This window comes from Parus major, chromosome 8 (genome assembly GCF_001522545.3).
Source record: "Parus major isolate Abel chromosome 8, Parus_major1.1, whole genome shotgun sequence".
Classification (NCBI taxonomy): Eukaryota; Metazoa; Chordata; class Aves; order Passeriformes; family Paridae; genus Parus; species Parus major.
In genome coordinates this window covers 8,493,794-8,508,172 of record NC_031777.1, presented here as the reverse complement: position 1 = coordinate 8,508,172, position 14,379 = coordinate 8,493,794, and the positions used below count along the sequence as shown (strand labels likewise).

Sequence of the window (14,379 nt, the reverse complement as noted above, 5' to 3'; positions counted from 1 at the left end):
TAAATTTGAAAAGAAATCTTTAAAAAAATGTAACCTGGAATGGGTCATAGTCCTTTATCTACAGATATGGAACACATACAGCAGTACTTTCTAAAAATAACTTTACTTTAAAAAATGTCTCTATTGATTGTCTTTGGTTTCAAATATTGCATGCATTTCATAGAACATTTAATGATGTAATTAATATCCCTTTCCTCCCTTATGTTTTTATGACTGTGTTCCCATACACATTTGCTACTGAAAATGGACTTTTCATGGATGGTATGGCAACTATCAGTAAGGAATTAAATCGGAGTTGTTCCAATCAAAACTACACACCTGGAACAATTGATTGGTGAGTTCCTAAGTTGAAACAGCAAACCAAAAGTCCACAGAATGGTGGGAAGGGAACACAGGAAGACAAATCCATTTCCATCTGGAATTGTGGCCTTTTAACGTATAGTAGGGATGTTTCTATAAATCTCTAGCCATTACTTACATTTCTGAATGTTAAAACTGCATTTAATATTTTAATTATTTCTCTTGATTGGAAAGTGAACTGCTGGACTGGATGCTGGTGTGGGATCTGGGTTCCAGCAATGCTGATACCTTGCAGAAAAAAAATGGATGCCCTTAAGTAAGAAAACCAATTCTGAGTAGCAGTAAATGATTAAGAGGAAATTATTGTGCCATTGAAAACGTACATTCTAGTGGTGCTGTATCAAGTGTCTATTAGCATTGATAGGATTCTTCCAAGCTATGACAGCCCCTAAGGCTTAGATACCATTTATATCATTATACAGATAGCAAAATATTCACAAAAAAGGGTTGCCAGTTTCCCACAGGAACCTAATGATTTGCTGAAATATAAGACATGTCAATATTCAGTAGATAACTACTAATTTGAAGTTTTCATTACAGAGATTTTTTTTTTCAGTAAGTCTAATTTCCATACACATGTACAACTATTTTTTTTTTTTTGTTTAAAACACCAGATTATGATTAATTTCATATTTATTTCCTTACTGTAATGAACAGGTCTCCCATTATTTGGGTGAATCGAAGCTTACCATTATGGGGATTACAGGTAATAAGTAAATGACCAGTTCAATTATTTCCATGTAACAACTGGAGATGATAGTGATTTACAGAATTGTAGCAATGTTAAAGGATACTTGGAAATGTTGATGTCGGCAAGGAAATCTTGAACATCAAGTACAGAAAAAGCATAAAGATCAGCTAATCTGTACTGATTCTCTCTGTGAAATATGTTTTTTTACTAGAAAAAACTTACTATTTAAGCTTACAGATGGGTTATACCATTATATTCTTTCACCGTGATTGTTGCCAATACAAAGATTGTACCTCTACATAATACACAATTTTCTAAGAAGCCCTTGAAATTACTTTTAGAATATGCACAGTTTGAATAATTTTTGATCTAGCATCCAGATTACTTTATTAAATTTAATTTTAAAATACTGAGATATTTATTTGCCTATGGATACAGACCTTTTCTAATATGTCTATTTTGTAAGTGTAGGAATTTATTTGAAAATAAAGCCTGAGTTTATCTAAAACTAATAATTATGTAGAGAAGCTGATATATTTTGATTTCCTATTTTAATAATTTTGTATATTTTAATAACTTCCCAAGTCATAGCATCTTTTTTACTTCTAGATAAAGACACTGTGCTCCCTCCAGAGTTTTCAGCTGTAGGGAGCATTAATTTAAAATTTAAAATCCAGAGGCTTGACTTCAGGCTCTAGCCTGATAGAGTCCATCTTGATGGAATATTTCCATGATGCATATTAAAATACAAATACTTTCTATGCGAAGAACTTAAGTAAATTCTTAATATCTATAAAGATTTAAGTATTTTTTTTACAATTTTGGTATTTGACTATTTAAATATTTTAAACTATTTAGTACATATACTAACCACATATAATCTAATTGGAGGCTGGGAAATTGAGCTCAGCTGCATTTAAAACTGAAAACCAATAATTATTAATCTGTATTATTTTTGCTGCTTTCAACTTCCTGCATTATGCACAGGAAGAAAAACATTTGCTTTTCCTCACATTCATAGCATCTTAAATACAAAAAAGTTAACAGCTGACTGACTTTCTTTATTTACAGCTTCCTTCTCTCTCAGTCATGTGGGAAGATTTTGGTACTGTTTAGGAATAAATGAAACTCAGAAAAATAACAATATCTAAGCTTCAAACAAAATGCTTGTAGCTGAGAAAAAGCTGTTTTATATAAACTTTTATTTTCATTGTAATGTTAATATCTATTCTCTAGAAGCTGGTGTTAATACACTTTTTTTTTTTCATTTCACTTAAGGTGTCTGTGGCAGTAATAAGTCTCTTTGAAACTCTGTTGCTAAGTTATCTAAGCTACAAGGTAAGTACTATTTGTTACTTTTAGGCAGAAGTAATTAAAAATTAATGAGAGCAATGTTTCAATATAAAGTTTATGTACCTGTGCCCATGCTGGCATGCAAGCAGGGAGTTTAGAAAAACACATTTTTTGAGGGTGGTATGTTGTCACACAGGCAGCCCTGTTTCCCAAATTTATGAGCAAACTCTAATATCTAAAAAGTGGAAGTTGGCAATTAAATGCACATTATTTTCCATTGTCCATTGGCACATTCTCAAAAATGACCTTGATTTTTTGACACTGATTTTTCACTTGTGCAGTTTTATTTGTCTGTCCATAATGTATTGGACACAATTGTCATTGATGTCAAAACTGTAGCTACCCAATACATATAATTCAAATTTAGCCCTCTAAAACTGCGCACAGAAAAACTAGGCCAAGACAGTACCTTAAAAAAAATTAAAAAAAATAGGATAGCTACATACTTGTGTTATCCATCTGTGTCATACTGTTGGAATGTCTTTTCAAAATGTTTTGCAATAATTTGATGTGAGTACAATGTATTTTTGTATTTGCATTCTCCTTTAAGAGTTATTCTTTTCTAATATATTTATTCAGTTTTCTTCATTCCATTTTGTTCTGCTCTATCTCTGCATTTTTAGTGTCTTTAGCAGAAACATAATAAAAGCGTTTGAAATAATTTACCGAAGAAAATATGAAAATATTTGGTTTCTAAAGCTGAAAATATCTTGGGGGATAATTTTTTTAGTTGTTGTTCTATTATATTTTGTATTACTGACATTCAGTAGTTATAGGAGCCAGTGCTGAATTTAGAGACTTGTATTTCAATGTGCATGTTGAGTAATTATGGCATATATATTTTCCTTAGTGCCTAATAATGCTAAGAGGCTTGCAGTTGTCTGCTGTCTAAAAATTATTCTTAATCCTTGGAGCATATATTATTTAAGAGTCGGAGGTTAGAAGTGCAAATCAATAATTGGCCAAAATAGTCTAAAATTTATATACTGGTGGCAAAACAGCAAAGGGCAATCACAGTTCATGTGTTTATTGGGGAGCATTTTAACCTCATCCATTCTGCTTGTGATTTGGATCAGTTTCAGTGGGTAGAAAAGATGAATTCTTGGCAAATCAGCTTCCATGAGAAGTTACTCATTAGTGTGTGATGGATGGAAAGCTCTGCCCTGATTTGCTGCATACACCTGTCAGAGAACTTGAGGCAATTTTGTGATTCCACTCCCCATAAAAGAAAGAATGAAAAGACTAATCTAGGGAACAACAAAATTTGTCAATCACATCAATCCACTTGATGGAAGCACGTCCTCCCCTCTGGTCCTGTTTTCCTAATTTTACACCATTCTCTTGAAGCCAAGAATGGTGTTATTTCACCCACTGTAAGGCTTTTCTGCACAACCAAGGTGAACAAAGGTGCCTTGGTTCATGTAAGTCTATGACAGATTACTTATTTTATGGAAACATTTTCAAAACTTTCACAATTTAGGGAACTGACTTTTACAAGTCAGAGAATTAGCAAGCAAGAAAACAATGAAAAGATGATTGTGTTTGCATTGGAGTACACATGGCTAAGATTTCACAAATAACCTGTAAAATGAATAAAGCAGGCATTTGAGAGAATACTCCAAGAGATTGACCTTTCTGATACCTGGTTTATGACATATGAGAAATGATTCAACATGCAGAATAATGAGGTCAGAGTGGCATATCATGCTACAATTGCAGTGAATTTGAAATTTTTGTACCTTTTAAATGGAGAGGAAAGCAGAGGATGTAGGTAGCACTGTGTTGTGATGCTGATCACTTGGATCCAGGAATGGAAGGTTTACAATCTGCATTGTCACAACCTAAAGTATTACATGAGAGTTTGTCCTTGGCCAGAATTCTGAAAGATGTCTACATCAAAAATCTCCATTGTCAAAACTTGCCACAGACATCTGGCAATCTTGCATATGCCTCATGCTCAGACACTCTCAGGGCTTTGAGCAGCACCATACATTCTCACTGCAAAAGGCAGTTTTACAGAACTCGTGATGCATTTCCATGTAGAAGCCAGAATCCTACAGCTGCATACATTACTTGGAGCCCATCCATACCTTGTGCATTTTGCCTGTACAAGTAAATTATATGACATTCCTTTTATATAATGCAGAGGAGCAAACTCCTGTCATTAAAAGTGAGGAAATTGTGAAATCACAAAATGGTTAAGTTTGAAAAATCAGATTTGATTTTGATTTTACTCTTCATACAAAACCCCCTCAGTTTACAGCCTTGTAATTTCACTTGTATGTCTGACTCCCACCAATTGCAATTACATGGAAGATAATAATCCTTGTCCCTGAGGTATAGTGGCTTTCAGATGTGAAGAGTTAAAAATGGAGAAAGAATTTGTGTTTAATTTTCAGTGGCTGTATCAGGTGGTTATTTTTCATGGAGGGTAAACATGTAATTGCAGCTGAAAATACTCTACTGCAAATTCTTGTTATACAGCCATGGTATGTGCTGCACTATTATTGCATTACCTATGATGGAGTCCAGATACACAGCATTAGTAAAGCTGTAAGTCACTGTAGTTCAACTATCTTCCTTTTTGAATATGTGGATTTTCATCTCAACATTTAATCATTCACAGTTACTGCACAGATTTGGAAAAAAAAAAGTAGAATTATCCCCATCCTGTTGCTATTAGTAAGCAAATTAAAAGATCAATACCACTTCACTGAAATATGTGGGAAGACCTCTCATTTCATGGAAGCAAGATCAAGTTCCAAAAAGCCTTGAAGTGTTCTGAAGTGTTGGTGGCAGAAATAGAGAACTTGATATTGTAGTTCTAATTCAAATATTAAACACTCAATTTCTTCCTTACTTCCCTCTCCAAAACAGTTGGGAAAGAAAAAATACAAAGTAAAGATAAAAGGCAAAGGATGAAAGGAAGGAGATTAAAAAGTATATATCTTTTACTTGGGAAGTACATTGTGATAAACTGTAGGAAAAAGGATCCAGAGTGATCTATATTCTATATTCACATTTGTCACGTGTTTAAATCTGAGATGAATGGTGTTCCTGTATTTCAGGAAAGGAATAGACTCTCTGTGTTACATTGGGATATCACATGTATTCCTCATCAGAACTGTTTGTAAGCTGACTGTGACATTGTGGGTTTTTTTTTTCCTTTTCTTTGAAGGGAAATATCTGGGAGCAAATTCTGAGAATACCCTTTCTTCTGGAAATAATTAATGCTGTCCCTTTCATCATCACGGTAAATGTATTTGACTTAATACATTTGCACATTGCAGTTTTATAGCTGCACAAATACTCTTACTTTTTTAAAGTAAATTTTATTCTTATGTGGATGATGAGTTCGTGCCTATTGGAAAAGAAATTTGCCAACAATTGCTACTGGAGTGAAGCCATACAGGTAACTTTCCACTTTCTCTTCTATGGGCACAAACAAAACCAAAACCCTCTAACTCTAACTACAGCACAATCAATAAAACAAACAAGCTGGTTATAAAAATGTAAGAATCACTCATGTTTTCAGTGAAAATTGACTGTGTTCCTATTTTATCTAATTATCTTGCATGTGGTTAATCACTAAGGAAGACAAAATGTTATTTAAAGCCAAACCTCACGCTAGAAACACATTAATAGTAAGTATTTTTCCCATGTGTTTCATTGCTGCTTGAATAGTGAAGCTCTATTCCTCTTTAGAAAAGCTGCTAATGAATTTGTTAATTTTTCTTTCAGATTTTCTGGCCAGTCCTAAGAAACCTGTTTATTCCTGTATTTTTAAATTGCTGGCTGGCAAAGCATGCTTTAGAAAATATGATTGTAAGTATGCAAAAGAAATAAATATTCTAGAGTTGTATTTTTTTAGTAAATTGTCTTTAGTGGGATTTTGGCAGTACAGTCCAACCCTAATAGGGAGCTAACCAGATGTGTATTTAGGTTATACAAATGGTCAAGCATTACTAAACTGCTTTCTGCATCACAATTAGAAAAAAGACATGAAATGAAATCTCAATTAGTATAAATTGTTACTGTGCCAATAAAGGAAATGGCAGTGGATGGTTCTTTTTCTACTCTGCCATTCATACACAATTGCAGAGAACTCAACTGCAAGGCCATAATTGGGCATTGCAGCCTGTAATTTGTAAGCTAGACATGAGCAGACCTCAAGGCAGCTTGCAATAGGATCAGAATTGTGCTGGGATGAACAAAGAACTACTTAAATAATCACAGAATCACAGCTGGTGCTTCTGCACCTTCTATATTATCAGCAAACTTGTAAGTGCATTTGAGTGACTGCATTGCTATCAGGATATTGCATAATTCCTCTACAAAATCAGATCCTGACTTACCGATCCAAATCCAAAAATAACACCTATTTTCCATTAATACAGAATGATCTTCACCGAGCCATCCAACGCACACAGTCCGCAATGTTTAACCAAGTTCTCATTTTAATATCTACCTTATTATGTCTCATCTTCACTTGGTAAGTGGGCAGATCCCATTGTTTTTATTATACACTTTGGCTTCTCTTTCTCTCCTATGTGGTGATAGAACAGGCCTGGTGGAAACCATCAAGTGAAATAAGGGTGAAACACTTCAGTGAAAATGTTAACTAGCACCTGTACTGCTGGGGTCTGGAAGTACTGGGTTTGGAAACAGAATGTGCATGCATGGTAAAAGGAATCCTTCTTACTCTAAGGAAGGAAATAGAGATGATGCAAAAACACAGGATAAAGCAGGGGGAACTTTACGTATGTACTAAGAGTGCAACCTCAGCAGAGAAGTCACTCACATATGAAGAGTATCAACAGAAGCATGTTGACCCACAACAAGACTCTTGACACCTTCCTCTGACTGCTGGGATAAAAAAGAATGTGCAATATTTCAGCCTTAACACTTTGACGGAGTCAGGTTCACCTAAGGACTACAGCAGATAGCTGTTAATAATACAGATTACAGATAGTGTAGAATATATTAGAGTACTGATGGTACTGCATGGTAGGTTCAAACAACCAAAATGTATTACTCTGAAGAATGTTTTGCTACAAGACCTGAAAAACTTAAATTTACATTCGCAGGAATTACCTCTCGATTGCTCCATGTTTATATAGTGCCAGAGTGATATCGTGTTCGCTAGGGCTGGAGGCAGATAAAGGAGACTACATGATTATTCTGGCTATACAGTAGCTCTGTAGCTTAACATACAGATTTTTCTCATTAGTAATGCCTGAGAATTGAGACTCATACTCAGGAGGAATACAGTACCATGCACAGTGTGATATAAGATGGTGTAAAAGAGGACAGTGAAGAGAGAAAATGGTTCTGTGTGGAAAGGCTAAATCACCTGTATTTGTTTTGCCAGACAGGATGCCTTTAGGTCAGCACATTGATAAAATTTGGTGTGTCATTTTGGAGATAGTAATTAGATTTTCTCTTACTTTATTTCTCTAGCATGCTTTTCTGATAGTCACTGTTATGTGCTGGCTAATCCTTTTGGTAGTAAGTGTAACATAGCACATTGCTTTTTACAAGAGGAGTTTGCTCTAGCTGGTGGCTAAATGAATGGTCCAATTTTAGCCTTTGTCTTAGGGCCACACACCTGCGTACTGATAAATGCTGCCTGTTCCAGACAGTAATGAATTTTTGTGATATTTAATCTCTGACTGAACATTATGTAATTTTATATGCATAAGGATTTGGACATTTTTAATTTTGCTTTTTCGTTTTTTACAATACAAGGTGTTATTGAATAAATATGCCTTCACCTTTTTTTACCTACCTACTTCAGCATTTTACTGAAATGCTGCACAAATTATGTATCTTGCTCACCATCAGGCATTGTGACAACTGACAATAAAACATGCAGGAAGTGGCAAGCTCACCTGTAATTATGGCTGGGCTCAACAGCTGCAGATACAACTTCATTATAGCTCATTATTTACTGACCTAGAACTGACCCTGCTAGACTTGAAAATAAGCTAAATAAGATGAAGACACACAGTAGTATTTCCCAGTAACTAAGGAAACAAAGCACATTTTGGCTGAGAATAGTAGTTCAAACATCTGCAGCTTCTCTAGGACTGGAGTTATGTTCAAGTGATTGTTGACTCATGTCTCTGTGAACACACATAATGGCATTTTTACACAGTTTTTCTTTATACTACTGATTATATATATTAAAAATACCCCCTAAGAAATCTCTGTAAACAGTCCAAAACAAGTAACTGTCTTTGATTATGTTACATCTATGGCAAATTCGAGAGAGTGTTTAATTTTATAGATATCATTTAGAGTTTATATGAGTTCCTTCCCCTTGAAGGAGGACCCAAGTCCATTGCTGGAATCTGTCCACTTAAGGGTGCCTTTCACCAGACTGATCTTTCATGTTTTCTGCAAAGGCAAGCAGTACCCAGGTCAGTACCCCCAAACACATATGGGAGCCAGGACTTGAACAACACGCAAACCTTTTCAGTCATCACCAGTCTTCATAAGCATGTTTTGGTTCCATTTAGAAACACTGCCCTGCTCCATGTAGTACCATGGCTTCAATAAAGCAAAATTACTAAGCCTGGATTAGTAGCTTGAGTACAGTGTCTTCAGTTGCAGAGCATTTTCCCCCAAGAGGATGGAGGAAATGCTCATGGTGTGCTTTTGGCATCACTGATACCTGCCCTCATCGAGCCTCCCAGCTGATACTCAGGCCCTTTGTGGATTCAGTTGAAACCCCACAGCACCCTTAGCTCCAGGCTTGTGCCATCTGTTGCAAGAGCAACATCAGCACTTGTGAAGCCAATATAGCTTTAAAATACAGGGTTTTCTGTTCAAAGTCACTTTTTTTTGGCAGACACATAGACAGAGATGGAATGGAGCTTTTTATGGGAATGACATGATTTTTTTAAGGAATCCAAGATGGTTTGAGGCCCAGAAAGATTTCTTATTGGCTTTTCTCCTGTCTGCATAAAAAAAGTATTTTCAAAATAACTTTACCATAACTAGCAGGAAACCCACAGAAAATGAATTTTACCTTATAATCTGTATTATCTGCATAATCTGTAAAACCATCATTTACATCTCCATATCAGAATCTTATACATGGTGGGTTACACAGGTAGGCATATTCCATCTTATATCTTACAACTCAGGTGGAAGTTTTCCAATGAAAAGAGAAAAAATGAATTATCTGAGGTTACAATTGATTGGCTAATCTGGGAATTTTTAGATGTCATTATTCAGGGTGTCCTTTGCACTCAGAGTATAGTAGAAAAAGGCTCCTTCTGTGTTCTTGTATGCAGCTGACAATTTTCAATGTTATTACAGAACAAACAGTAAACACAACAAAATTTATGCTCTACTCCACTCTTTCACCTATGTTGATAATTGTTTACAGATCTGGGAATGGAACTCATTTGCAGATCAGTAAATCTGTAAGACCATCTTCACATATCTGTAATTTATAGATTACATACAAGGATATTTTTTTTCTCCTTTTTTTCTGATTTCAAAGACAGATTAGGCTGTCCAATGATTTTTTTTTCTTTCTTTCTTTAAACATCTCAGTGTCCTTGTAACCAGAGCAATTTTACATCTACTAAAATATAACAGACAATATAACAGACTGTTCAGCAGTTACTGTTGAGAGTTCTAGCAAGATTTACAGACCTAGTCATAATATGTGTTGTGTCATTAAGCCAATGGATGTTTGCACTTGTTTGTCAAATAGAATACTAATTATTTCTGTAAACTGTACAAGAAGACAAATAATAGTGAATGAGTATTTCATGCATCTTTCTGTGACACAGTGAATCATCTATTAAAAGTTATTTTGAGTTTTATAGCCGTGTTAGTCATATATCACCAGTGTAGAATGATTAGCTTGTGAAGCTTTGTGGCTGCAAAGTCTTTGAGATGGGCAGTTAATTTTTTCATACTCAAACCTGCACAAACTTTGCTTACGCTTTCATGGAAATCTCACTGAGGTAAATCTTAACATTTTTTACACTTCAGTGCTTTCAGCATCAGAAAATAAGGATGATTCCACACATTTAACTTAAAGAACACCTGTAGAATGCCAGTACTGTAACCTCAATGGCAATTACTCACTCACAGTTCTCATCCAGAGGAAGCACTAGGGGTAAATTGCTTGAAAGGATGAATACAAACCCCAACAATGATCTAGACAAATCCCAGCAATGATCTAGTCCAAGCAAGACAAGTCAAGACCTTATGATTTGAAACAATGTGTCAGAGAAAAAAACCCATTCAACTAAGAAAGAATTAATCACAGAAAATCTGAGAGAGAAAAAGATATCTCAGTGTGACAGTTTCCTTTATTATCAATAAATAGATATAAATACCTCAGAAGGTAATCTGAAGGGAACTAAATCACCCCATGGAGGTCTTGACTTAGCCTTTCTGTTTTGATTTTGACAGGAGCCTACAATGGCAGTTATCAAGAAAGATGCCTAGCCTTAAGGAGGATGAAAAGTGTTGGTGGATTATGTAATGTCATGTGGATTTTTGGATCTGCAGTTCTTTCTGTGATGTTATATTGTACAGCAGTCTCGGTGTTCAGGACCAGTCTCAGTTTGATTTAAAGAGATTTTCTGCATATTAGGACATCACAAGATAAGACTGTGCTTCTGTCTTTTAGAATCTAATTATTCTAAAGTAGTAAAGAATGTGATGTTTCAGGAGCTAACAGAATAAAAAAGAGTTGTAGAATTTAAATCCCAGAATATTATACAACAATAATTGAAAGTTCTAAGTAATTGTAAAAAATACAAAATTAAGTATTCAGCTGTTAGAAGAATCCCACAAAGCACTAAACTAATAGCAGCTTCCTTCTCTGAAACAAATCAGATCTGTCAGGAACCTGCTTGTTTCAAACATGGGATCTCTGTTTTCTGTTTTGAAGTATTCCTGTGCAGCACTCTCCAAACATCCACAAGTAGATCTAGAAGTAGGCCAGTAGCACATGCAGTACCTTCCACACCCATTGTACGAGCTCTTACCATCCCCTTGTCCTGCTCCTCAATTCCTGGAACCAGGATAGAATGAATGGATACTTTCTCTGTGAATGTGTGCAATGAAACTGAGGTTGAGTTCAGACACTGCTTTAACACTTTCTTAATTGAGGGGAGGATGAAAAAGCTTCAACTCCTGGGAGGTCAACAGCAAAACATCTCTTAAAATATCCACTTGTTATTTGTGATCAAATAATTTACAAATTCAACTAGAGTTCATGTGAAGTACTGTCTTCTGGGAAAAACTGCATGAACTCAAGGTCAACATTCTTATGAGCTTTGATAGGAGAAACTTACTGAACACAGAGTTTATCTTTCTTAGGTACAGAAATTTCTAAGGAAGCTTTGATGAAATCTGCTTTATGAAACACATATGAAAACACTGTTGCAAAAAATAGTTGCCAATTTAGATTATGTAAATGAAACAACTTCAGGTAAAACTCCTAGTGTCTTTTGGAATACAAATTTATGTGATAGCCATACTTCTTACACCTTTGCTACCACTGGGATCCATTTGCATACATGCCTGTGATTAGTACTTAAATGGACAAGGCTTTTCAAAAGGCGAACAAATATAATGAAAAATTATCTTGAAAAAAATGTAATAAAACCCTCAATTGTTTCTTTGATTAATGCCTTTTCATATTTTTATGCAACTATTTTATTATGACAACACAGAAATATTACCATATATAATTTTCTTTGTTGATAGCTTGGTATTTGTAATAATACACTTTAAAAATATTTTTGCATATTTAAGTTCAAGAGTTCAGATCTGAAAAAAGCATGTGGATGATTAGTGCTGCTGAGGAGTGTTGCTTAAAGATTGTAGTATGCTGGTTAGTTGTTTATGAAAGGCAGATCAGAAATCATGTATTATAGGGAGAGCAGAAGTATTGAAGCTCAATCAGAAGTCTTTTTGGCTACCCATCAAAGATAGTTTCCCTGGAAACCTAGATAATTATACAGTGATTTTCATGCTATTTTAGTTATTAATTTGGTAGTGACATAAGATTTCCTTTGTTAATCTTTTTACATAGTTATTTCTAAAATAACTAGGTCATCATCTTTCCTATGGCTCATGAAGGGAATTCTCTGTGCCACTGATGTAAAGGAATATTTAAAACTAGACACAGACACCAGTGAAATTAATAACAATTTGAATAGTCTATTTACTGTAGCCTGTGGAAAAAAAGTGATAAAGGTTAGAAGGTTCAATCTCAATTATCTTCTTAACATGAGAGATACATTTGTAGTCATCGTGTCTACTTAAAGTGAAAAATAATTAGACTAAATGATAGCTCAGAAAGCTTCTTTCACAAAGCTTCTCTAAAATGGAGTGTCAACAACATTATTTATAAGCAAATTCTCCTATTTGGAATATATATAAGCAATTAAAAAGTGTGATTGAGAGATTTCTGTTCTTCTATTTCACTCTGGAAAATGAGTCAGCTTCATGTACTTGTGATCTTTTCAAGTTACAAACTTTGCTAATTTTCTACTACTGGTTGCAGATCATTTATGAATCTGAAAATAAGTAGTTCCAAACTGAATGTAGATAAAGGTGGGAAAAGTTAAATTTGTATAAATTTGAAAGACAAAATTAACTTATCCACATTTTTTGTTCTCTGTTGTAGCACACAGTATGTCAGTATTTCAGTACAATACAGTGTGTACCTCTACATGTGACATTTAATGTAATTACAATTTCACAGTCTAGTACTATATTTTATAAATCAATACTTTTAATTGATACAGGGAAGAATTTTCAGCCTGTCTTGTAAGGCCTTTACTCTTGGTGAGAGTTAGACATTGAAGTACTTACCATTCTGAAAGTTTCAGCCTTTATGCTCTAAAACATTTTTATCTTTCACTTTTACTAATTTTTAATGCCAAGTGAAGGTGTTGAAACTTCAGTAATTGGAATATGCATGTTTAAGGAGAGTGCAACTAATATATTCAAAACCAAACCCCTGCCCAAGAAAGAGATAAAATGTCACTCAGATTCTTTCCCAATATTTTCCCCAGAAACTTCCATGGGATGTAAAAATGTCTCTCAAATACCAAGTGCTGCTAATATTTACATCAGTAATCTTGACAACTTTTCATTAAAGATGCATTGAGGATATTAGGGAGTCACAATATTTTGGAAAACATTATGTGCTTTGAATATGCCATTGGGAGAATTTCAGCTTTTATTATCATGACATCTTGCAATAGAATAATAATATTACCAGACACCATGACAAGCAGAGCTTGTTCTGGCAACAGAGACCAATTACCATTACAAATGGAGGAAAAAAAGCAAATGATGTTGAGTCATACAACATTTGGACTGTTAGAAATACAGTTCTAAGATTGCCTCTCCATGGTGTCCTTTCTTCAGCAATCATATTTTGAATTTTGTGAGAGATAGTAAAATCAAGCTTATTGCTAATATTAACTAATTATGCCTTGCCAACAAATGTAAGGCAACATATAAAATTCCTCAAAGTTGGTCTAAATGCATTCCTGTCCTTGTTCTTTTGCAGGAACAAAGCACAAAATAGAGTGATTGTGAGGAATATGTAATGTCTCAGTAAAACTAAAAAATCGAATTAACAAAGTGTACTTTCTGTTTCATGGGTTTGGAAAAAATCTAGAAGTGATTGTCCAAAGAGCAAGGATAAATAAGGAATAACAAATAAAAATAGAATGCCATATTCCATTAAAAAACACAAAACTATTACCATATTTTAATATGTTCAATATGTATTTGAGATATGCATGTCTTCAAAATTTTCAACACTTGACAAAGATTCACAGGAAAAATGCAGTCAGATAAAAGGATTTATCATAGGGAGCCAGGGAAGTGAACTGACCATGCATGCAGATTATTCGGATGTAGGTTTTTTAGTAAGTTTTCCATTGGTTTGTAAACACACAGGCTTGTAAGTAGATCCC

The 14,379-nt window shown here is 34.5% G+C and overlaps 1 protein-coding gene across 6 annotated transcripts in view; it reads left to right on the top strand.

Moving 5' to 3' along the window:
- The window catches only part of KCNT2 (potassium sodium-activated channel subfamily T member 2), a 129,206-nt gene that overhangs the window by 37,063 nt on the left and 77,764 nt on the right, over window positions 1-14,379 (top strand). For all 6 annotated transcript variants that reach the window (XM_015636665.2, XM_015636663.2, XM_015636662.2 and 3 more), the window contains exons 4-9: window positions 278-334; window positions 1,018-1,066; window positions 2,330-2,389; window positions 5,583-5,657; window positions 6,146-6,229; window positions 6,802-6,896. In XM_015636665.2, the coding sequence (XP_015492151.1) occupies window positions 278-334; window positions 1,018-1,066; window positions 2,330-2,389; window positions 5,583-5,657; window positions 6,146-6,229; window positions 6,802-6,896 (420 nt within the window). The remainder of the gene's footprint in view (window positions 1-277; window positions 335-1,017; window positions 1,067-2,329; window positions 2,390-5,582; window positions 5,658-6,145; window positions 6,230-6,801; window positions 6,897-14,379) is intronic.